Source organism: Hydra vulgaris, chromosome 01 (genome assembly GCF_038396675.1).
Source record: "Hydra vulgaris chromosome 01, alternate assembly HydraT2T_AEP".
NCBI lineage: Eukaryota > Metazoa > Cnidaria > Hydrozoa > Anthoathecata > Hydridae > Hydra > Hydra vulgaris.
The window spans coordinates 13,757,501-13,784,944 of record NC_088920.1 but is presented as its reverse complement, the minus strand read 5'-3'; the positions used below and the strand labels follow the sequence as shown (position 1 = coordinate 13,784,944).

The following is a 27,444-nucleotide window of genomic DNA, read 5'->3' as shown; positions in this document are numbered from 1 at the left end:
AAGCACGGAAAAGTGTTTTTGCATATCCTTGAATGTAAAATAAACTGAAATAGTATACTGACAATTTTATACTATTGACGATAAGTATTTAGACAACATTTTTACTGCTATTAAACCAGTCAATTTGGCGTCAGGGAGTTTTCATTTTTCTTATGAACAGACTGAACGAAATTCTCATATTATTTATTCGAGCGAAACTCACATCTGCACATTGCAATAAAGAGTACCATTTATAAAATATTTATAAAAGTAGACAGATCAATCTTAAGCTTAAACATATATTTTTGCATTCCGAAATATTTATCTCACATCAAAGATCACGAAGTTTTTAAAATGCCTTTAAAGTCTGTAATTCAAAAGACCGACAAACACTCTTTGCTTAGGTGTTTCAATGAATGGAAAAAGAACTGCTAATTTTAATGCAATTGCGACTTTTCCTCCAACATGTATTAAGTCTGAGCAAGCATATTTTGCTAAAGAACTGTTTGTGACAAAAATTCGATCGATAATGTTTTCATTTTTAATAGATAAATTTAAAAGTCTATAGAAACTAAAACGTATTAAATACATACGTACATGAAGCGGAAAGTTATACAAAATGCGTAACGGTAAACAAAATTTGTTCAACGTTTTTTTTATTTTATATAATTTTTCACATAACGTAGGCACGCATCTGAGAATATTGTATTTAATAACCATTTAAAAAATGTTTTTAAACAATAAGTTGTATAGACGCCTTACAAAAAAACGAAAAACTGCGTAATGCAAACACTTTCTTTTTAAAGGACAAACTTATGATCAAATCGATGGTGCAGCAATGGGTTCTCCACTGGCATCTGTTTTTGCCATTTATATATATATATATATATATATATATATATATATATATATATATATATATTTATATGTATATTTATATTTTGTACAGGAGGGATTTTTGAGAATAAAGAGCTTGTTATTGTAATTGGAGTGTTTCTTGCGTGTGAAACTACAAGCTAACCGTGCATGGATTCATCATTGAAATTTTTGGAAGTCTTCGAAAAATACAACTGCGCGTCGGAGGCAGCAATTTGGTTGCAGTGAACCCAAGTGATTGCCGAAATGCAAGACATCCAGCTGATAATGCTTTATCTTGTTTTGCTACGGTGTGTTGCTTATGCAGTTAACGCAAGTTTGAGAGAAGAAGCAAAGAAAGGCGTAGAGAAAATCGAGAACATATTGTTGCAAGCTTTTTCTTTGGATTTATTTACGACGTACGAGTTATTTACAAATCGAAGAATGCACGATGGAGAACGAGTGGATGTTTCTTTAGCAGATCTGAAACTATTGACGTACTTGCCAAAGCTGTCAGATGAAGCGGTGCGGTTGGCGTTTGTCAGTGAACTACCAGAAGCGGTATCTTGGAGATTTCGTGGTGCAAAAGAGACCACTGACGAAATGCTTCTGACGTAATGCCACTGACGAAAGTAAGATGTGCTTTGAATTGGGTTGATAAAACGGAAGAGACATTCTCTGCTGCCACTATTTGCAAAAACTTTGCAAAGACAAAATCACCCATATCTGAAGTACGCTACAATGATCACATTGCAAAAAACTGTGCAGTGGCTAGAAAGAACATTTGATGCTTTAACTGCAACGAACTGAGATTTGATGCTTTAACTGCAACTACTTTTCATAGATCTTAGCAAAACTGTTGATACAATAGACCATTCTTAAAAATAAATATAAAATACATTTTTTATAAAAAATATTTTCAATAAAAAACTTGAAAGTTATGATATTAAAAACATTTATTTAGAGCGACTCAAAAGTTATTGAAGCAAAAGAAAACAATACAAATAACACGAAAAAGAAAAAACTGAATACTTGACTCTAACTTGCAATGTTCCCAAGACTCAATTCTGGGTCCACTTTTAATTCATATTTATGTAAACAATATCCGTAAGTTTTAAAGAGAATTATCTACTTTTTGTTGTAAAGGATTTTTAATGATTTTTCTGTCCATTTTTAACACAATAATTTTGTTATATAAGTACTGAAAACATTAGATAATGCTTTTAACTTACCTTGTTAAAATATTTAATGGCTTACTTTTTTAAGGATATTTAATGGTGCTTTCGGTGTAAAAAGAACACTTAACTAATGAAGTAAAAAAACTTTTTTTCAGTTTGAAGACAAAACTTTACGAATATTGTTACTCAAATAACAAAGAAACAAAACTTTACCAAAAACTTGTAAATGCCGTAATCTGTTTTGATGAACTTATATTTGTTTTGAACAGTTTGATATTTTTGTTTTTAGTTTTCCGAATATTTCAAAAAAAAAAAATATTTTCGTATATTTCAAAACCAAAAAAATGAAAAACTTCCTTCAAAACCTTTTCACACAAAAGAAAACAAAAATTAACAACCCCATCAGTCTCTTTCAAGTTAACAATGAACAGCATTGCTGTGAAACCATCGCCAATAAACCACAGTATATTTCAATTCGTAATGCTTTGAATGACTCTTAGATTGTTAGAACCCTTAGAGGTGAGTTTCTCATGTCTACGGAAGCACCAGCACAATCTGTATGTGCTTCATTAATTAACAGTTTTATTGGCGCTTTATACGATGTCTAAAACAACCACTATGCTTTTTCTAGTCGTCCTGACGATGTCTGGCTCACTATTGTTATTGCATTCGCAGACTACGCTAACAACCACTCCAAAGAGATGCGGCATGTATTTGTAACACACCCTGTTATATAAAGAAACTGATAGTTTATGGAAACTCAGGCCATCATAACGTTAAAAGTTGGGCCGGTTTAATCATTAGTATGTCAAATAAGATTAATTAAAATACTAAAGCAGACATGCGCGATTTTATTGAACCTCAGTTTACGACGGCAACGTTTAATAATTGTCTAATTGAACGAGTAGCGCTAATAGGAACTTTGAAAAACTATTTTTCGTATGAGGGTTAAATCCTCTCAGGTAACTTTAATTGGGACAAATGACAATTGGGTAAAACTAAAGGAAAAAATTGTTGACCTTTGGAATTGATTTGCTGAAAACTAGCCACAAATTGGTTGGCGATGTGACATCTTGTTACCAATAGAAAATCAATTTATTGCATGTTACAATGGCAATCCAAACAAAGAATTTTTACAAAGTTGTGCTGATCACTTGAGTTACGGGAGCGGAACTGATGAAATATCTGGTTGGGTACTTGCTTTTACCCCATTTTGTGAAGATAAATGGCGTTTAAGAGTCCCAAAAGATATTATAAAAGATACATGTCAGGGCTCTATTGATAGTGATTCTTTCAGTACTAGTGCAACAGTTGAAGTTAACTTTCATGTAAATGACAACGGATATGAGTATGATGCCTTCTTTTATGCGAGTGGTATCATCAACACATACCAAAAAGAAATAAACACTATTAGACCCAGTTTTGATTTTGCCGTTTTGATATTAAACAAGTCATAGAAAAACTTGTTAAGTATAAAACCGTTCGAGCTATTTTGAACAATAACAACTTGTTAGTAATTTTGTAGAAGTTTCATTTTTATTTAAACTTTTAAATATTTTTATTTATATATTCTTTTGAGATTAAATAGGCCAGGTGAATAAAAACGAGCAATTGCTTTTATTCAGTGGTTGATCAGCCGTACGTGAATAAAAACATCAGCAGTTTTCCTCATATTTTCATTTAAGTTAAGTTGAGCAATTTACTCAATAACTGCTCAACTTTACGTGAATAAAAACTTTAGCAGTTTTCCTCATATTTTTATTCAAGTAAAGTAAAGTAATTTACTCAGTAATTGCTCAACTCTACGTGAATAAAAACTTAAGCAAAATTGTTAAAGTTTTTTTATTCAAGTAAAACTGACCAATTACTGAGTAAAAGCAATCGCTCATTTTTATTCCCCTGGCCTAATGTTTTTAAAAAAATCCTTACAACTGTAATGCGACGTTTTTTTTTCTACATATTTACAATATTGTTTTATATGAACTTTTTTCTTTGATACCTAGAATTTGATTGGTATTTTTACTACTATACAAATATTTTGATTTAGTGTTTTTGATTTAGTGATTTAGTATATTTTGACTTGAATTTTTATTGTTGTTTAACTTTTTAACCAACTAATACAAAATTTGAAATATGTTACGTCTGTGCTTGAGAGTTTGTGTTTGTGTGTGTAGTTAAGCGCTCCATAAAGACTAAGCTTGTCACTACGGAACTAAGTCAAGAAAACAATACCTATAACACTTTTTTATCTACAAAATCTTAAAAAATTTATTGAAAAGGTTCTAACCCAAAGTGCTAGAGATGGCCAGGATAGACCCTCTAACTTATTCATTATTGCGTCCTTGTGACTTTCAATTTCATTCAGTTTCTAGAAAATGTTTTATAACATTTTAAAATAAATAATATAAAACAATTTCTGAGCGCTACTTGGAAATTCAAATAAAAAATTTTAAGGCTCTTTGAAAACCAATCCAGTCTTTTTTAAAGTATATCAATGGGCTGTATATCAATGAAGACTACTCTCTGGATACTTCGATTTTGAGGAAGAAATTGTTTGAGGAAATGAAGAATGACAGAACGAATGGTAGGTACTCTATAGTTGTTTATTACAAACTTATTGTTTGGGATTTTAAAAAAACAAATAAAAACGCTTAGTTATATTTTTGTATTTGCAAATATGTTTTTTGTTTATATATATCTATATATATATATCTATATATATATATATATATATATATATATATATATATATATATATATATATATATATATATATATATATATATATATATATATCATATATATATATATATATATATATATATATATATATATATATATATATATATATACATATATATATATATATATATATATATATACACATATATATTTATATATATATATATATATATATATATATTTATATATATATACATATATATATATATATATATATTTATATATATATATATATATATATATATATATATATATATATATATATATATATATATATATTTATATTTATATATATATATATATATTTTTAATTTGTTTATTTGCATAATTATTTATTTGAATATTAATTTTAAATATTATGGCTTAAGAAACCACTTTTCAAAACATAGAATCTGAATCTTTTCAAGTAACTAAAAATATATTATTAGACAATTATTCAGACGCAGATGCAATGCAAATATTTCATAGATATAATGAGATAATGTTAAATAATAGCCTTTATTATAACTCAGATATTTTAACTCTTACTCATGACCTAGGTCTTGGTGAATTTTCAATACTTCATTTGAATATTAGGAGTATTCGAAATAGTTTTGAGAAATTAAAACAGTTTTTATTTAGCACCAAACTTAATTTTCTAATTATTTGCCTTACAGAAGCATGGTGTCTGGATAAGGAAGTTGAAAATGACTCTAATTTTCAACTTGATAATTTTAAAGTTGTCCATCAAGTTAGAGGCTCTAAAAGAACAGGCGGAGGAGTGTGCGTTTTGTGCATAACTCGTTAACTTTTAAATTACGCATGGACCTTTGTTTGGTGACTAATGAGTGTGAATCTTTAATGATTGAGGTTATAAATAAAATCCACAAAAATGTAATTCTGAATGTTATATATAGACCACCTTCAGGCAATATAAAAATGTTTCTTAAACAATTTAAAAGTTCAATTACAAACAAAGACATTTGTGGGAAATGCACATACTTTGTGGGAGATTTTAATTTAAACGTACTGTAATATGACGCAAATAAAAACGTTAGAAGTTTCTACAATACTGTACATCAAAGTAGTTTTATTCCAACTATTAATAAACCTACTAGAATTACAAAAGATAGCTCCACTTCAATAGATCAAATTATAACTAACAGTTTCTCTAACATAAAAATTAAAACTGGAATACTTGTAACAGTTTTTATAACATTAACAAAACAAAAAAACATGGCGTTTAATAAATGACGTCATTGGTAAAAAAAGTATAAATTCAAACAGTCTTCCGAAAAGACTCATTATAAATAACTGCGAAAGTGTTAATGAATCTTTAATTGCTCAATCGTTTAATCATGCATTTGTTAATTCAGGCGTAAACTTAGCATCAAAAATTAAACTTAATAAATCTGATTTTAAATCATACCTAACCGCTAATATTACCATAATGAAAAATAATAAATTAACTGAAAAAGAATTATTAAATGCTGCCTCTAATTTAAAACCAAACAAAGGTTAAGGCGTTGACGATGTTTGCAGTAATGTAATAATAAAATCTCCGTTCATGCATATTTTTACTTTGTCTCTTGAACAAGGAATCTTTCCTGATAAACTTAAACTTGCAAGGGCGGTACCAGTCTTTAAATCTGGAGATGATACCAGCATTTCCAATTACAGACCAATCTCAATACTACCATGCCTTTCAAAACTATAAGAATACATTATGTATCATAGACTATTTACCTTTCTAGAAATTAACAATATTCTTTAAAACAAACAATTTGGATTTTAAAAAAGTCACACCACAGATCAAGCAATTATTCATCTTGTTCAAAATATTTTTCAGGCATTTCATGAAAATAAATATACGCAAGGTGTATTTATTGATTTTAGCAAAGCGTTTGACACTGTTGATCATTATATTCTATTAAATAAACTAGAGTTTACCGGATTAAGCACTCAAATTTTAAATGGTTTCAAAGCTATTTGTCAAATAGGAAACAATACATTTCATTTACCTGCGGAAAAACTGACAATATGAATATAAAATGTGGTGTTCCACAAGGGTCAATTATAGGACCACTCTTATCTTTAGTTTATATTAATGATTTAAGCAAATCTTGTATGTTACTAGACACTATTTTGTTTGCGGATGATACAAATTTGTTTCACGCTTGTCACGATACTAAAATGTTGTTTAATTCAGTTAACATGGAACTCATAAAACTCACAGAATGGTTTAGTGCAAACAAATTATCAATTAATTTAGATAAACCAAAGTATTCTATTTTCCACCGCTTTAATGAACGCGATAAAATCCCTTTAAAACTTCCAAAACTTTATATTGGCAGTCAGTTTATAAAAAGAGAACAATCATTAAAATTTTTAGGAGTATTCCTTGACGAAAACCTTACTTGGACAAATCATATACATTATCGTGAAAGTAAAATCTCAAGAAGTATTGGCCTACTTTATAAAGCATGGCCATTTTTAAATCAAACTAGTTTAAAATTGTTATATTTCTCCTTTGTTCATAGTTATCTGAATTACGCAAACATTGCTTGGTGTAGCACAAATCAAAACAAAATTAAAAAACTTTTTAATAAACAAAAACATGCAATGAGAATAATAACTAATGCAGGCCGTTTTACTCACTCCAAAGAACTATTTATAAAGCTGAATATACTCAATGTCTTCCAAATATTTTTTTTTTTTCATTTTTTATTTTAGGTGCCCCAAGAAGTCCTAACGGTCTTGTCACAGAGCACCGCGGAAGTGCATTTAACCAGGAAGTTCACGCCTCCTTCCTTACCGTGACGCGAAAATTTGTCCAGAGCTCGTTTCGAACCTGGATCTCCTGCTTATAAAGCAAGCGCTCTAACCACTGCACCACGGCCGCACAAATATATATTATCATATAGTCATATATTATATATATTCATCTTTTAATTTTCATGTATAAAGTTAATAAAACAACAACACTAAACATTTTTAATTCTTTATTCAAAATAAATAAATATAGATACTTAACCAGATACTCAAACAACACCTATATTCAGCCCAAAGGTTTTTATGACACAACTGAGTTTTCATTATCCATTAGAGGACCAAAAGTATGGAATATAATCCTATCTAATAAACTTTAAACTCTTGAAACTCTTGACGAATTTAAAGTAAAATTGAAGCAAATGCTCCTAGTTAGTGATGGAGTGCTTGACTTTTTCGGGTGACACAGATAAGTTTTTTCGATTTAATTTAAAGTTTATCTTTGTCAACCCTGTGGTGAATTACGTCTTCCAAGATACTAACAACAATTAGCGGTTGTTTCTTAATATAAACATTAATGTATTTGAAATGATGTGGTCTTCGTAGAGGTATGGGAAAATTACGCCAACGTAATTACTTGTAATTAAGTTTATTTATTTTGTGGTTCTAAACTTTATATAAAAAGGGTGATATTTGTAAATAAATTATTCGCAGTCAGATGAAAATAAAATAAAATTGATAAACGAGTGAAATCATTAGTGTCTCAGGGAAAGTATTAAAAATTTCCCCACACTAAAAGGTGGCGACCCTGCCAGGACCTACGAAACCTACGAGTTAGTAAAGAATGGACCAAGAGCGAATTTACCAAAGAGAAGTCAGCATGATAAGAATAAACATTAAAAACATAGAACGCACCACGATTAATGGCGACAAATTAAGCATAATCTTGGCGCTGGACAAAATAACAAATTTATTGGGAAGATTTGAAATGGCAAAGGATGAGCTGACCAGGAAAATGCTTGACGACGGCGAAAGCATCGATTCAGTTGAAGAATGGCTTTCGAAACCAGTAATGGAAGTAGAAGCAGCAATTGAAATCAAAAACAAAATGGTGGACAAGTTGGATTCGATAAATAAAAACGAATGCGTCAGAAAATTTGAGTATGAAAAACAAATAGTGGAACAGCAGTTAACGATTCAAAAAGAAGCAGAACAAGCCTCATTGAGAAAACTTCAAAGCGAAGAAGAATGGTATTTAAAGAAACTAAAAATGAAAGAAACATTGCGTAAATCTCTTGGAAACGAAAACGAAGCTACTAAACAATCTGTCAAACTTCAAAAGTACACAATTACAAAATTTAATGGCGATTATAAAGACTGGTTGCGATTTTGGAATCAATTCACGGTAGAAGTTGACAACTCAAACATATCGAACATCAGCAAATTCAACTACTTGCTGGAACTTGTCGAAGGAAAGCCCAGGGAGGATATACTTGGTTTACCTCATTCGTTGGAAGGATACGATGAAGCTAAACGCATACTACAAGAAACTTACGGAAAAGATATTTGGGTTCACAAAGCATTGATTAAAGATTTGGATGGATTGACGGCTATACATAGCTCGTACAAAATCAAAGAAGTTCACGACTTTTACAACAAGCTTGCAAGAACTGTACGAACATTGAAAACTATGCAGAAACTACAAACGGCTCAATCATTCGTGTATTCATTGATGGATAAACTTGGACCAGTTCGTGAAATACTTACACAAAACGATGATGGATGGGGAGAATGGGGACTGGAGCAACTTGTCGAAAAGTTGCAAAAGTACATTGAAAGGAATCCGTTGAACTCAACTTTTAACTCAAGCGACGAACAAACAAAGGGCGATAAAAAGAACACGAACGTTCAGTCAAGGCCCTATGAACATCGAAGCACGACGTTTAAACAATACAATGGCAGTCTTTATGACAAAGAAACCAGGGCAACTAGTGGAAAGCATGGATGTGTCTACTGTGGGTTACAAAATCACAAAAGCGAAGATTGTACAAAAGTACTAACTGTTGCAAGACGCAGGGAGATTTTAACAAACAAAAGATTATGTTACAACTGCATTGGTTACGGACACTCGGCGGTAAATTGTAAATCAAGAGGATGCAGAAAGTGCAACAAAAAACATCACACATCCATTTGTCAAGATAGGAACGCAACAATGGATGGTAACATTGAAAATAAAAAAGAAAACATGGGAACGGTGCTTAATGCAAGCACAACTATTCACCCAACAGTGATCGCAAAAGTAAATGGTGAAAAAGTAAGGATAATGTTGGATACGGGTGCTGGAAGTTCCTATATATGTACGAATTTGATAACAAAACTAAAGTTGAAACCTACACGAAATGAATATAAAAGTATTGAACAGCTCTATGGAACTGTGGACAAGCGTGTGGAAATATATAAGGTTACGCTAGAATCAACGACAATACCGGAATTTAGCATCAAAGTCGAATGCGCCAACGCAGAAAAGGAAACACTCACCTTTTTACCGAATCCGATGATCAAGGATGTTAAGAAGCATTTTGCAAAATTGAGGAGGCTGAAATTTAGCGATGATGAAGGGAGTGACGAACTTCAACCTGTTCACATTATACTCGGTGCGGCTGATTATCAGCGAATAAAAACCACGGAACCGGTAGTTCTCGGAAAAAATCCGGATAAAGATCCCGGAGCCGAATTAACGATGTTGGGATGGACTCTTTCTGGGAGACGAACACAATTTAGTTCAGGTATTGAGAGAAGTTTCTTATTGAACACTGGTCGTGATGAGTTTGAGCAAATGTGTAGTTTAGAAGTACTTGGATTATCGGACACAAATAGTGAGTCAATGTTCCACCAAGACTTCAGCGAAAAACTGCATCAAACCGAAGAAGGTTTCTATGAAACCAGAATGCCGTGGAGAAAGGGTGTTGTTAAACTACCAAATAACAGAAACCTGGCTCTTAAAAGATTGGGAAGTGTGACGACTCGATTGAAAAAACTTAAAAAACTAGAACAGTATAATGAAATAATGATGGAACAGATCAATGAGGGAATATTGGAAATGGCACCAGAAAAACCTACGGGAGAAATTATTCACTACGTTCCTCATCAAGCAGTAGTCAAGGAAAATGCCGAGTCAACAAAAATGAGAATTGTTTATGATTGTTCAGCTAGAAAAGACGCTCAGTCACCTTCATTAAACGACTGTCTAGAAGTGGGACCATCGCTGCAACCATTAATTTTTGACATACTCGTACGAAATCGAATGAATAAACTCTGCGTTTTAGCTGACGTGAAGAAGGCGTTTCTACAAATTCGAATACACGAAATGGATAGAGACGCACAACGCTTAATTTGGTATAAGGACTTGAAGAATATGGAATTAACGGATTTACGATTTACAAGGGTGATTTTTGGTTCAAGTTCAAGTCCTTACATTCTTGGTGCTACCATTAAAAAGCATATATCAAAATACAAGGACATTTATCCTAAAACGGTGCTTGCTTTGGAAGAAGATACTTATGTCGATGATATACAAGCAGGTGGAGAAACGGAAGATGAACTTATCAGGTTTAAAAATGAATCAACGCAAATCTTAATGAAAGCTGGGTTCCAGCTGCACAAATGGCATAGCAACGTGAGCAAATTGGAAAGCAACGCTGAGGGCAAATCAACAAAAATACTTGGGATTCCTTGGAACAAAGAAACGGATCAACTATCGATTGACTTTACTGCTTGCATCAATAGTGGAGATAAAGAAGTGATAACAAAAAGGAAAATGCTATCCGCCATTAACAGTGTTTTTGACGTATTGGGATTTAGTGCACCTATTTTAATCACTGGAAAAATATTATACAGTCGGCTATGCTTGTTAAAACTCGGATGGGATCAACAAATTCCATATGAACTTTCAGAAGAATGGAAGACCTGGATCAAGGCAATACGAATTAAAAGAACTATTTCAATTCCGCGGAGCGTTCTGTCTGAAAGAAGTATTGAAATGGAGCTCCATGGATTTTCAGATGCAAGTAAATCAGCAGTATGTGCATGCATCTACATTGCAGTGAGCCACCGATATTCGAAAACCAGTAACTTACTTGTAGCGAAAGCACGGATCGCACCAAGGGATCTTAGTATTCCTAGACTGGAGCTGGTAGCAGCACACACCTTGAGCAAGTTAATGAATCACGTTAGGAAGACATTGAACAAGTATAATATTATTGAAGTATATCATTGGGTTGACAGTACTGCAGTACTTTATTGGTTAAAAGAAAGGGGCAGTTGGTCACAATTTGTCAGGAACCGAGTTCAACAGATATTATTAAATGGAGAAGTAAAATGGCTTTATGTCCCAACAAAAGAAAACCCAAGTAATCTTGGAACAAGAGGAGTAAGTCCTGAGAAACTAACAAGTTTGTGGTTCAATGGACCTATATGGTTAAAACACAAAGAAAATTGGCCAATTCAACCAGAAATATTTGAAACGCCAAACGCATTATGTGAAACTATTCATTTAAGAGAGAACGTCAGTATGGCAACAGAAGAAATAAAGGGACTTCATATATTTAAGGAAATATTGAGTAAACACAAGTATTGGAAAATCATAAGAATATCATCTTTCATAAAAAGGTTTATTTACAATTGTCGGAATGAAGAAAAAATAACAGGACCACTGAATGCTGAAGAGATGATAGAAGCGGAGTTGGTGAATCTTAAGTTACTACAAGAAGCTGTTGCGATAAAGTCCAATGTGGAACTTAAACAGGATGAAAAACAGCTTTGGAGGTGTCATGGAAAAGTCTCTGGGTATAATCCAATATTTGTACCAAAAGGTTTTCAACTAACTCTAAAAATTATTGAGTATCATCACGCGAAAACGTTACACGGGGGAGTAGGAGATACAATGAGTAGCATTAGAGAAAGATTTTGGATACCAAATTTGAGAGTTGCTGTAAAGAAGGTCATTCGTGAATGCAATCTATGTAAGAGATATAGAGTGAAACCGCTGTTACCGCCAACAAGAGCAATGTTACCACGTTTTAGAACTGAAAATATCGAACCGTTTACGGTTACAGGTGTTGATTTTGCCGGTCCGCTAAAGTATAAAGCGCAAGGGAAGTTGGTTGAAAAATGTTATGTTGCACTGTTTACATGCGCATGTACAAGAGCTGTCTACCTTAGACTTTGTCATGACCTAACGGCAGGAGAATTTCAGAGAATTTTAAAGGAGTTTGTTGTAAGAAAATGACCACCACAAATGATGATTAGTGATAACGCAAAAACGTTTGTGGCAACAGGGAAGTGGTTACTAACACTTAAGAAGGATGAAAATCTCGCAAACTATCTTGCTACCACAGCCATAAAATGGAGGTTTAATTTATCAAGAGCGCCATGGTGGGGAGGTTTGTTTGAAAGATTAATAGGGATAATGAAGAAAAGTTTGTCAAAAACAATTGGGAAAGGCATCCTAAACTTCTTTGAATTGGAAGAAGTATTGCTGGATGTGGAATGCGTTATGAACAATAGACCACTTTGTTATCAAGGTGACCAATTCGATAAGCAAGTATTAACACCAAATGTATTAATGAGGGGTAGACCGGCAGTTTTGCTTGAAGAAGATATCGATTTAATAACAAGGGATGATTGCGCATTACGGAGAATCAAGTTTGTGAAAAGTTGTAAGAATCACTTAAGGAAAAGATGGATGAACGAGTACGTGCACGCAATGGAAGAACGACAACAAGCAAGGGAAAAGAGAGGTAACGTGAAACTCCCAGAGGTCGGAAGTATGGTACTCATAAAAGACGATGTGAAGGACAAGGCTCTTCTCAACATTGGTCGAATTGAAAACAACATTAAGGGGAAGGATGGAGTTATTCGTGGCTTTAAAATACGTCTTGGAAATGGTTATGTAATTGAACGACCAATTCAGTTGGTGTGCGACTTGGAAATGGGGTGTGGGGCAGAAAGCGGAATCGAATCGGAAGAGAATTTAGAAACCAAGGCCGAAGAGGATACCTTGAAAAGAGAACCAAGACAGGCGAAATTAAATGCACGACAAATAATCAGTTCCATCATGGAAGACGAGATGGCTGATTAAAGCCGAAGTCTCAGCTTTAATCGGGGGAGTGTGTGGTGAATTACGTCTTCCAAGATACTAACAACAATTAGCGGTTGTTTCTTAATATAAACATTAATGTATTTGAAATGATGTGGTCTTCGTAGAGGTATGGGAAAATTACGCCAACGTAATTACTTGTAATTAAGTTTATTTATTTTGTGGTTCTAAACTTTATATAAAAAGGGTGATATTTGTAAATAAATTATTCGCAGTCAGATGAAAATAAAATAAAATTGATAAACGAGTGAAATCATTAGTGTCTCAGGGAAAGTATTAAAAATTTCCCCACAACCCTTTTATGGATTTGGTTGAAGCATGCTTAAATACATATAAATATATATATATATATATATATATATATATATATATATATATATATATATATATATATATATATATATATATATATATATATATTTTAATTGGAAAGGTTCAATTTCTTCTCAACTCTGTGTTTTATTAATAATTTAAGTATTTATTTAATAAAAAAATAAAAAAAAAAAAATTTGTTAAAAACCTTTTTTTTTTTTATTATTTATTTTTTTTTTATTGCAAGTTTTACTTTGTGCAAATTTATATTAATCTTTATATACTTATTTATTTAATATTTATTTCTAAGATTTGTTATTTTACTTTTTATTGATTATTTTATTACTTTAAAAGAAATTTTTTTTTTAAGTTTTTGAATTTTTTTTTTTTTTTTTAAAAAAAAAAAAAATTATTTATGACCCTGTAACTTTTTGTTTTTGTTTTATCTTTTTAAAAATAAAGTCTTATTTTTTATATATATTGGTAACATTTATATACGAAATTATTTATTTTTTATCTACGAAATTATTTATTTTTTACGAAATCAATCTCGGGGTTTGGCGATAAGAGAAATTGTGTCTTCTTCTTGCCCCGGTCATCTGTATATTGGAAATATTTGTTGTATTTATATTTTTATACAGCAAAAACAGGAGAAAAAAAAAAAAAAAAAGAAAGAAAAAAAAGAAATTAAATTAAATGCTTGATATAATAATATCTTCACTGTCATCAGACTTCACCGAGGAGACAACTCTACTTATCCTATGTCTGTTCTCTACTTAAGTTTACAATTCCAACTTGACACAATCAGCTCGTACTTTCTCTTATCTAGTGTTGCAACTCAAAAAAAAAAGAGATTTGTTTGCAAATAAAACATAGCGCTCAATATTATATATAAAAGTATTATATATAAAAAAAACAACAACAATTTCAAAAAATATTTTTTATGTTGTTGTTGTTTTTTTTATATAAAATATTTTTTATGTAATTTTAGATATTATTGAACTTTGAAACAGTAATAGTTCCATAAAATCTTCAAACATTCATTTTTTTTATTTAATATAATGTATATTGCCCAATATATATTAACTATAAACATTTAGACATCAATGTCAAGAAAACACTGCAAAATATAAGCAAAGTTATTTTTTTTTAAAGTTTTTACCTGCATAATATTAAAATTTAAAGTTAATTTTTTATTTTTACATTTTTTATTTAGGTTAAATACTTACTGTAGGTTAGACACTTACGTTTAGGTTAAACACTTACTGTAATTGACATCCTATATTTTTTAAATATTTAAAACTTAAGTAAAAATTAAAAGCCTTACAATATCTTCATTATTCTTATTTAGTTGATTAAATTCAAACAAAATAATTCAGCAGAAACATTAAAAGAATGTTAGTTATGCCTCAAAATATTAAAAGCGGTAACACTCCAAAAACCTTAAGCATAAAATTAATCCACATGCTTGTAAAAAGTATAATTTAGATACATATAATGAAGCAAAACAAGAAGAACAGAAATGGGGAAAAAAAAACTGATACACGAAAGAGAAAATTAAAAGTTGTTATGTTTTAGACACAAACTAGCGTAACGGACTTTGTTCCTAAAAACGTTTTAGAATATAAAGGACTGACGCTCTTCCAAAGTTAATCATAGAATAATAAGTTCAACTGCGATGAACAATCAACCGAAAGTTGTAGATCAGTGGTTCATTAAATTGATTGCTCACTTGCTACTACAATACCTAATTCGAAATAGGAAGTTTTTTAAAGATACAGTGCTTCCATTATTATATAAAATAATCAAAACAGTAGTATTTTATAACATATTTTCTGCTAATTATATTTCATTTACAACAGATATTTGGTCAAACCCCCATTGTAATGATTCATTTATTTCGTAAACTGTGGGTTGCATTATTGAAAATATTATTAGAAAAGATAATGTTTTAAATTTCAAACATTTTCCAGGTTCTCACACTGTAGTAAATATCTCAAATGTATTTAATGCGGTGCTAATTCTTTGGGATATTTTCAAAAAGAAAATGCAGTGCTTCGAGACAGTGCTTATAACATGCAACTTGGAATTGAATCGATGGAAAATTCAATCATCTCATGTTTTATTCATCAATTGCACCTACTTTTCAAAGATGCCCTTTTTTATCAGGTTCAGTAAACGTCTTGATAGAGAAATGCAGAAGTATCTGCACTTATTTTAAACGAGTTTGACTTGCACGAAATTAAAAAAAAAAAATACTGAAATTGAAAAACCTTTATTATCACTCTAGCATTTTTTGGTGATTGAGATAACTAACTTCCTGGCATAGAGCAAACACCAAAAGTTTATATGTTTATACTTATATCAATTAAGAATGCTTTGCAAAAAATTGCAATGATTGGAGCCTGGAAACAAAAAAGCCCTGAAAGTTTGGCCAAAAATGCCCCAAACGTGAGTGCAACCAGTTGACAAAATATTTTTTTTTACTTTTTTTTAACTCAATTTGTATTCATCAATAACTTTTAAATTTCACACAATGATCTTTTAACATTTTAAAGTAAACATAAAATTTGTAAACTCAAATAAAGGGGGATTTAAATTTAATGTGGTCATATTTTTTGAACACTGAGAGATAATACAATGAAGTTTAAAAATTATCAATGAATATAACTTTAGTTAAGAATAGTAAAAAAGTATTTTGTCAACTAATTGATCTCACGTTTGGGGTGGTTGTGACCAAAATTTTAGGGCTGTTTTGTTCCCAGGCTCCAATCATTGAAATTTTTGCAAAGCATCTTTATTTGACATAAGTGTAAACCTTTAATGTTTGAAGTTTGTTCCACGTCTGGAAGTTAGTTATCTCAAGTATCAAATAAAGCTGGATCCGCCTTTGATATATATATATATATATATATATATATATATATATATATATATATATATATATATATATATATATATATATATATATATATATATATATATATATATATATATATACATATGTATATACATATATATATATATACATATATATATATATACATATATATATATATAGATATATAGAAAATCTAAAATGCACAAAAATTATTCAAGATAAATTAGTAGAATTAGAAGATAGAAGTAGGGAAAGCAATCTTCGTTTTGATGGCTTTAACGAAAGAGAAGAAGAAACTTGGAGATAGCAAATCAAAGGTCAAAGAGTTTTAAATGGAGAAACTCGAAATTAAAAACACCATTGCGATTAAAGGACCTCACAGGACTGGGAAAAAGCGCGAATTTGGAAAAAGAAAAATAACTATCGTGGTAAAGTTTCCAACCTTTGAAGATAAAGAAGTCGTATTAAATAAATATAAAAAAAGAAAACTATAGAACGAAAAAATATATCTAAACAAAGACTATAACAATTACACAATCGAAAAAAGAAGACTTTTGTTTACAAAAGCAAAAAAACTTTGAGCTGAGGGAAAGTTTGCTAAAGTTATATATACCAAACTTGTAACGCGCGCCTCAGTTTAAGTTTATGAAATTCTTTTAAATCTTATTTAGTACACAAAAAATGAAAACAACAAAAAATATAAAATGGATGACTATGAATTACTTATTTTCAACTTTAGAAACAAACACATTGGATTTGATGAAAACGCAGATCCAGATATTAATTATTTTAATGACTTAAAAATAGATTGTTTTTATCATTATGCTAGTGAGTTAGAGAATTTTTTTCTAAAAATGGCGATGAAAACAAACAAATCAGAATTGTCGACATATATATAAAAAGTATGAACAAAATTTTTGAAAATCTTCGACATTTTATAAAAGAAACGAAAAACTGTTTGATCTTATTTGTTCAACGGAAACACGGTGTTCACAAAATAAGCTTAATAATAAATCTAACTTCCATTTTCCTGGTTTGAAACAATTTTAATAGAAAGACAAATGATTAAACGCGGTGGGAGAATTCTGATTTACGTAAAACATAACATTGCGTATAAATTAGGAATGATTTGTGCGTTTCTGATGACGATAAAGAAATCGTTACAATTGAAATTTCATACAATAAAAGCAAAAAGTTAAAAACCAAAAGCATTATACTAAGTTGTGGTTATAGAACACCTGGTGGTGCGTCAGAAAACTTAAGCCAATACTTAAAGCACAATGTTTTTCATTAAGGTAACAAAAAAAAGAAATAAAACTTTGTTATTGGTGTATTAAATATGGCTGCTTACAATATAGCGAAAACAAAGAAATTTAAAAATTTTACGTTGAAATATTTGTACCAGGAGCAATACCGCTTATCAACCGGATTACTAGAATAACAGAAAACTCAAACACCCTAATAGACAATATTTTAACAACAGATGTATATGACAATGACATGCAAAAAGGCATTATAAAATCAGATATATCATATTTTCTCAATTTTCTAACAATCAACGCAATTTTAACTCTAATAAAAGTCCAACTAAAAGAAAGGTATTTTCAACAAAAAAAAATTAGAAACGTTTGAAAATCAATTATCATTGTTAAACTGCAGCGTATAGATTTTAATGAAGACATAAATGTAATCTATAATAAGTTCTTTAATACATTCTTCTCGGTGTACGATGCATATTTTCCCAACTCCGAAATAACCTTAAAACCAAAAACCTTAAATAATCCTTGGATTACCAAGGATCTTAAAAAATCTTTAAAAGTTAAAATTAAATCTCATGCTAATTTCTGCATACATAAAAACTACAAAACTCGATTTGAAGAATTTTGTAAAACCTGAAAAAAAAAATTACTCTAATCTAATTACTGAATATAAAAATGACTCAAAACAAATAAGGAAAATATTGAGAGATATAACGGGGAAACAGAAAACTTGTTCAAATTTCTTTCCAAAGCTGATGTTTGAAAGATATTCTATTTCAAGTTTTCCAAACATCTATACAACAAGGGGTTTTCTTTAATAATTTAAAAGTTATCTCGATTTATAAAGACCGAGAAAAATCAAACATCAGTAATTATCACCCTATATCTATTCTTCCTACGTTTTTAAAAATATTTAAAAAAATCATCTTCAAAAAGACATACAACTACCTGATTTCAAATAGTTTCCTATATAAAAGCCAAGTTTGCGTTAAAGAAAATATGAAGTTTGTAGAGTAAGATAACAATTGACAGGCGACTTAAAAGATTGCAAATTACATGAATCCGGAAAGCAAGATGAACGAAGCAAATTCCAAAGAACTGATGTTCAAAAAAAAAAACTTCACAAAAGTGTTTTTGGAGCTCTTAGGAACAGTCACAGAAAAGGGATGAGAACTAATTGAATGACAAGTAACACAAGAATAAATTTTAAAAGATGGCACAAGATACGATATCACTTTGGAGCAGTGCCTTTTATAGTATTTGTCAAAAAGAGAAAGAGAAGCAACATTACGACAATGTAATAATGGTTTGAGGTTGGCTTCAAGAGCAGGTCCAACTATCCCAGTGGGCACAAGAAGGTTTTGCAAACGTTTGGTTATGGTAAAAAACATTTTTTTAATGGTTTTTTAAACGTCCATATGAAACGGTGACTGGATGTTTTTCAAAAAACGTTTTGTGAACGTGTTTTGAGGGACCTATAAAAAACGTTTTTTATTGATTTTTTGAACGTCCGTATGAAGCGGTGAACGGACGTTTTTTACTGAAAACGTTATTTATTGGTTTTTATTAACTCTAAATGAAACTTTTTATCGTTTTTAACGTTTTCCTTAAACCATTTTTATTTAAGTACAAGTTATTTAAGTAAATAACTTATGTTATAAAGATAAAAAACCTTTTCACAAATGGAAAACTTGGGTCAAGAGCCTAGATGAGGATAAATAAATAAAAGTTTAAACATTTTGTGTTTATTTACAATTAAACATACAAAAACATAATAAAGTAATTTTTATGCTATTCTATTAAGAGCTTTCATCGCCTATCAACTTATCAACCAAATCAAATTTTGCAGTTTGTGACACTAATGTTCCTATTTTCCATGCATTTCACTAGCATGTAAAAAAATAAATCAAAATGTAAATAATAACAATAAAAAATAAGTAATGTAAAACTTCACACAGTATATTAAAGGAACGATATAAACGACTTGCACATTACATTTATTGAAAATTACCTATTATTATTCTATTTAATAATGTGTTTTTTTAAATAATCTATTTCCATAAGTTTCAGCATTCTTAAACAATGCTACAACACATTTTGACATGTCATCCAAAATATTATTAGCAAAACCCGAAAATGAACTTAAGAAATCGTAGAATACATTTAGTTTGATCCCATTTTACTCTATTTAGGAAAACTTAATACATAAATATAAACAAGAGTATAACAACAAATAAAACATTACTTTGTTATTTAAAATTATTTCCCTTTCATCAAACCTTTTTTATATCATCTATTTTATCATTAAAAAATTATGAATTTTCAAACTCAGTCTTTTCCTCCAGGATATTCACTGCAGATAAAGACTTTTTGATTTTAGACATTAGGAATGGTATATCTGGTATCATGGTATCCACAAATACTGCATATTAAAAACCTTTTATAAAAGAAAAATAACTAGATCAGAGTAAAATATTATTAAAAAACTGCTGTAGAAAACTGAAAATTGAACTAAATAACAAAGCGTCTTTTGAAAAATGAAAAAAGTCAACATTTATTAACATACATGTTCCACTCATAGGCTTAAAACTTGATGGCAATTCATTGTAACAATAAGTGCAGCAATGCTTCTCTGGAAGCATTTCTGCACTTTATTGCAACCGTGGCGCACTTGCCTCAGAAACAAAGGATCCGTGTTTGAAACCCCCACCTGGGCAAGTTCTGTAACATAGATTAGAAAGGAGGCGTGAACTTTCAATTAAATACTAATCCACAGTGCTCTGTGATCAGACCCTAAAGACTTCTTGGGGCACCTAAAAAAAAATTGTTGACGAAGTGCTAATGTATTATTATTATTTAACTTGTTAAAAATAAACACACCTTTTTTGAACTTTTTGAAAAGTAATTATCTGCTTTTATTTAGCATAAAATGTTAAATAAAAACAGATGAACTTACATTTGGCAACTTATTGCACTGTAATTTCAGGACTAGCTTCTCTAATAGTGCAAACTACTGTGATACGTTGCACGTTTCGTTCGAAAAGTGATTCTAAAAACAAATTTAAAAGATTGCATACTCCATTCCTTTATATAGACTTGCATTAAAGTATTTAGTTAGGAATATTAGATATAAAACCAATTTTGAAAAGATTTAAAGAAGTTTACATAGAGGAGCTAAATTTAAAAAAAAAAACCTGATTCTTGAAGTTTAGAACTTGAAGTCTTTTAATTACTTTATGCATGCATCTTAAATCTCATTAGTTCTTTAGTCAAGATTTATGTTGCTAATTTTTATATTTGCTATTCTTTATAAGGTTAAATAAATATTTTTTCTATTTTTTTACGTATAGTTGCATTCCTAATTTTTTTATAATCTACGGTTGTTACTACTGAATAAAGTCTTCCGTTTAAGCTTAAAAAAAGTTGATTGCTCATTACTATGTACACAAAGTTATTTCTATTAAAAGTTCTCCTTGCACAAATAATGTAGAGCAAATGGTAGCTGGAGTATAAATAATCTAGATATAGCTTTATATATTCATTAAAAACTTATTTATAAAATGTTTTTAATCTAAACTTATTTTGGTTTAGGTTATGGTCATTTCATTGTAACTATACTTGCATCTTTGTTACTCAAAAATGAGAATGGTAATTTAACTTTTTCAATATATTAAAAAAATAATTTTACATATATAAAAAAATTTGTTTATAAACAAAATACACACACATATATATTTACATACATATATATATATATATATATATATATATATATATATATATATATATATATATATATATATATACATATTAAAAGATATATATATAAAAGAAAAAACTGTTTTTTGAATTTGAAGTTTTTTGAATATGTAGAACTCGAAGACTCTAAAAAACTTTATGCATGTTTTACACATTCTATAATACTTTAGTCAAGATATAGTTTTGTCACTATATATTATATTTATTTGTAAAGCATATATTGACAAATTATAATTAAGTTACTAAATGTTTCTGTATTCGTCTATTTATTATACAGACATGTTCTTCAAGTTTTTATAATCAATTATTGTTATACTAAATTAAGTAGTAACAGTCATTGATTTAAAAAAAAACTTACTTCTTAACTCAACCATACTTAGTACTATGTATTTACTAAAGTCGATAAAAATTTATTGTGTTTGAAAAGTCTTTAATGAGAAGAGCACACCACTTATCAAACTTTTTTCATTTAAAACTGTGTTTCATGAACACTGTGTATCTAATGAGTTTTTAAATAAAACACATCATTAAAGTTTAATGATAAAAAAAAAAAACAGTGTTAAATAAAATTGTTTGATAAGTGATTTTCTACTAATTTGCTGTTGTTCTGTTCTTTTAAGAATATTGAGCACTCTGTTTTGTAGAATAAATATAAAATACTTCATATTTTTATGTAAAGTTGCACATGCGCAGTTTGCAGTTTTTAGCTTGGAGAAAAATTTTTTTTAAGGTTTTTTTCCCGTAAAATATTTAATCAAATGATAAAAGAAAATTCATATTTAAACGTTTTTTGAACGCTTTTTGAACATTTTACTTATACAAACATTGTTCTAGCGACCATTTAACGTTTTCCAAACGTTTGAAAAACGTACTTGTGCCCACTGGGATGTTTACCATGCGTTTTTGCACCTTGTTTAAACGAGAAAAGGCATCAGTAGGAGAATCTTAGAAACTTAACGAATCCGAAGCTAAAAACCCCAATTGGAGGAATACAAACTTAAAAATACTGCAAACAAAAACGGTAAGTAAGAAAAGTAATGGCCAATGTAATACTAAAAGCTTTGAGTAATATTATAAAAATTTATTTAAGAACACTAAGAATGACGTCACCCTTCAAAAAGTTTTTTTAGATCTGATTTGTCAAACTTGACAAACCAGATCTAAAAAAAATCATTGAATAACAACAATACTCACTAGACCACTGCGCTATTCGAAGTCGAAAGTACTACTGAAAATGTGAAAAATAATAATTCACTAAGAAATGATAACTTGACTGTTGCATTCTGTAAATTCAGTATCGATATTTTAAATGAAAGTTGCATTATAGTTCAAAGCGAAATTAATAATAAAAACGAGATGTCTAACAGGCATTTTTTTAAATTTCTTAAATAATTACTTCCTTGCAATGAAATAATTATTTAGATTATTGAAACTTGTCATACTTATTGAAAATTTATATAAGATTTTATATGATGGCGCTATGATCTTATATGATGGCGCTGTCCAAAAAGTGATTTTTTTTGCTCTTCAACTAACTATTCTTACTTCATAAAATTTTTCTCTTTTAATAAAAACTTTTCCATTGTGTGACTCTGCAACTATTTTTATCAAATTTTTAAAATTATTATTTCAAAACAACCCTAATCTTAAAAATAAATTATCCTTGGACTCGCCACTTAGACCCTCTAAACTTTTTAGCGGTCAGAATCTTTGTAAGCTTGTATAATTTTTTTATTTTATTCAACTTTTGTTTAATGTGCCTTCCTAATACCTAATGGCCTTGTCACAAAGCACCGCGAAAAAACATTTAAATTGGAAGTTCAAGCCTCCTTCCTTACATTGCACAGTGGGCCAGTAGGTGGACAAAATGGGAAAAATTTTAGTTGTCTAATCTTGAAAACCTATTTAATTTTAGTATCTACATATATTAGGAGAAATCTATTGATAATTTATTTATATTAAATCCCTTAGTTACCAGGACTCTAAGCATTTGAATATTGAGATAAAATAAAAAAAAATAAAAATTATAAATAAGTAATTAACGGTGACATCAACGTTGTGTTATATTTCAATTACATCTACGTTTTTGAAACAAAAAATTAGTACATGTTATTCTAGAGTATTTAGAGATAAGAAAAACCAATGTGTGAAATAAATTTGTTATAGCATGTTATCTCAGTTATACTTTGAAAATCACAGATTAAAAAAAAAAATTTCTTAAGAAACTTATTTTTTGCCGCACAATAACTAATAATTACCACAATTTGCCATGTGTTGTCTTATATTTATTTGAGCTATATGATGCTTCAATCGAGTTTTAATTGATTGCTCGTCCCCTTAAATCCCCGTTCAGATTTTATGTATGTTTTAACTTGGTTGCTATGGTACTAAATTTTGCATAGCAACAACTCATTTTTACATTAACGTTGATTTAACAGTATTTTACTTGCGCTAAATACACAATATTGGGGGTATGTATTAAAATGAGATTCAGAATTCTTATGAGGTTAACTTTTTTTGGTTACTATGGATACCTTACTTTGCATAACATAGCAACAACATATTTTCGGTAGTTGTTAGTAATTTAATTACTAACACTGACAGTAATTTAATTACTTTTAATTTTAATTACTAACACTTGTAGTAACTTAATTACTAACAAGTATTAGTAGTCCAGGCGGCATATATATTATAACATTTTACTTTTAAATACAAAATACTTGTTACAATAATTATTTAGATATGGTTTTGTTAAACTTAGACATACATAATTTTCTCCAAAAACACAATCTTAGTATTTCAAAACAAAATATTACTGAAGATATATTAAAATTTATTCAGCCAAAATTTGCTGATTTTAAAGACGTTGATTTTAGACATGCTGTTCAACGATTTGTTTACTTGTATAAAAAAAAGTGGAAATCTGCAAACTATACTGTGAAAAATTTTGAAAAGAAGTTTGTGAACTGGCTTAATGAATATTTAATTGTCAGAAAAAAAGACAATGAACCAACTGCAAGTAGACGTGGTCGAAAACCAGTTGCATTTGATAATAGTTCTAATAAAACCAAAAAACGGCGTGAATCTTGTTTAATTGAATCTCATTCATCCAATGAATTATTTTTTGCTGCTAATAAAAAATTTAGAGATGAATCTGTTGTTATTGCTGCCAAGAATGTTTTAAATATATCAAATACAGATAAAGCAACTAAATATTCAGCAGACGAAGCACTGGCTTTAATAATTGATGCAAGTCTGACAAAAGCTTTCTATCAATTGATTAGAAGCGGAGCCTTGGAGAAAGAATATAACATCTACCCCGCTTACAATGATGTCAGAGATGCAAAATTGAAATGTTATCCTGCAAACATAACAGTGGAGGACTATTCAGCTTCAGTTCCTTTAAAAGATTTAATGACTCATACTTTGCAAAGAATCTGTGCAGTTCAGGAACCTGTGCTAAGGCACTTGATATTGAACGACAAAGCAATAAAAACAATGACACTAACGTGTAAGGCTGGTTTTGATGGTGCTACTGGCCAAAGCATTTATAAACAAGTTTTATCAGAACCCGACATTAACAGAGATTTAAAGCGTGAAGAATCATTATTTATATCTTGTCTTGTCCCATTGGATTTGACTGGATTTAGCAACAGCAACGAAAAGGTGCCTACTTGGAGAAATCAAAAGTCGTCCTCCACAGCCTATTGTAGACCCATAAGATTTGCATACAAAATGGAATCCAAGGAATCTGTGATTGAAGAAGATCAGTGCATTAAAAGTGAGATAGAAAGCTTGGGTATGATTTTATTAGAGGTTTGCGGATCTTCTATTGAAGTGAATTGTATTATTAAACTTACAATGATTGATGGGAAGGTTCAAACAATATTATCTGAAAAAAATAACTCATACCAATGCTGTTCAGTGTGTGGTGTCTCTCCAAAAAATGTGAAGTCTTGATATCCTTAATATAGATTATACTAACAGAGAGTTCAAATATGGTCTTTCCAGTCTTCATGCATGGATTCGATTTTTTGAGATGTTATTGCACATTGCATATAAAAAAGAAACAAGAAAGTGGCAAGCAAGATCTAAAGAACACAAAGAAAAGGCATCTGTAGCTAAACAAAAGATTCAGACTGATTTTATGAACAAAATGGGACTTGTTGTTGATTTCCCTAAAAGTGGTGGTTCTGGAACAAGTAATGATGGCAATACCTCAAGGCGTGCTTTTGCAGCATATGAACAAACAGCTGAAATTCTGGGTATTGACCAAAACCTTATATTCAGATTTTACATTATCTTGGTAACGTCTCTTCAGGATATGAAATAGACTGCTTAAAGTTCAAGGATTATTGTTTTGACACTTTTAGACTATATGTGTCCCTTTATCCATGGTATTACATGGCTCAATCAGTTCACAAAGTATTGATACATGGACATGACATAATTAAAAGCCTTACATTACCCATCGGGCTTATGTCAGAGGAAGCTCAAGAGGCTAGAAATAAAGACTTTAAATCTTATCGCGAAAATTTCAGCCGAAAAACATCCAGAAAAGCAACAAATACTGATCTTATCAATAGACTCCTAGTTTCCAGTGATCCTGTTATTTCATCATTGCGTAAATCAACATCACACCAAGCAAATCATAAAGCATTTCCTTCAGATGTTTTACAATTACTTAAACAATCTTCAAACGATATTATTGTTTTATAATTTTTTGATGTAATTTAAAATTGAAAACGTTTTCTTGCACTATTTTTTGCTTTTATTATTCCTAAAACATTATTTACCTAAATACTCAATTTTTATTCAATATAGGTGGGTCAAAAATCCGATAAGATATTCAAATATCAATTTACCACTTTGTAACTAAGGAAAGTATCCGGTAACTAAGCAATATAAGTATCCATAACAACTAAATTTAAAAAATTATCACTTTTGTAAGAAGTGTGATCTCATATTGGTAATCATGCCAAATTTAGTGAATATAGCACTTATAAAATATCTGCAGATAACAAAAGTAGGTTGTTGCTAAGCAAAATAAAGGTATCCATAATTTTGTCCAGTAAAAGTGCATTCTGGCCCACTGTGCATTGGCGCCGCTTTTTTTTCAAGTCAGTTATCTAAAAAAAATGTTTAGTTCAAAATATACCATGGTTCAAAATAATACATGCATATAAGTCAATTACATTATTTTCATTATAAAGTCAAACGTCATTAGGTTGTACCAACTCATTATCTAGAATAAAAAAAAATTTTGTAGTCCTGACACTTTTTTACGTTTTTGACACGTTTTTCTTCTTATAGACACTTATGTTTAAAAACATTTTTAAAACAATAGCACAATATACTCGCTTTTCAATGCGCTTTTAATAAGTTGCCTTTTTATAAGTTACTATAAAGCTATAAAATCAAATACAAAAAGAAAATAATGTATGCACCAATAAAAATTTTATATTAAAAATTGTTGGTGTTATATAGTAGAACACTCATGTATCCGTATTTTGAAAATAGTGACAGAATATCACAGTAATCGGTAACGTTTTAAGGTTAGTAGTAGTAGAAAAA

At 29.8% G+C, this 27,444-nt stretch overlaps 2 protein-coding genes across 2 annotated transcripts; both read left to right on the top strand.

Moving 5' to 3' along the window:
• Positions 1-8,346: 8,346 nt before the first annotated feature.
• On the top strand, positions 8,347-12,789 carry LOC136074121 (uncharacterized). Its single transcript, XM_065786422.1, has one exon. The coding sequence runs from the start codon at positions 8,347-8,349 to the stop codon at positions 12,787-12,789; it is 4,443 nt and encodes a 1,480-aa protein (XP_065642494.1).
• A 12-nt stretch (positions 12,790-12,801) lies between these two features.
• Positions 12,802-13,641, top strand: LOC136074120 (uncharacterized). The gene has a single exon (XM_065786421.1). It carries the CDS (start codon positions 12,802-12,804, stop codon positions 13,639-13,641), a length of 840 nt encoding a protein of 279 aa, XP_065642493.1.
• Positions 13,642-27,444: the final 13,803 nt, after the last annotated feature.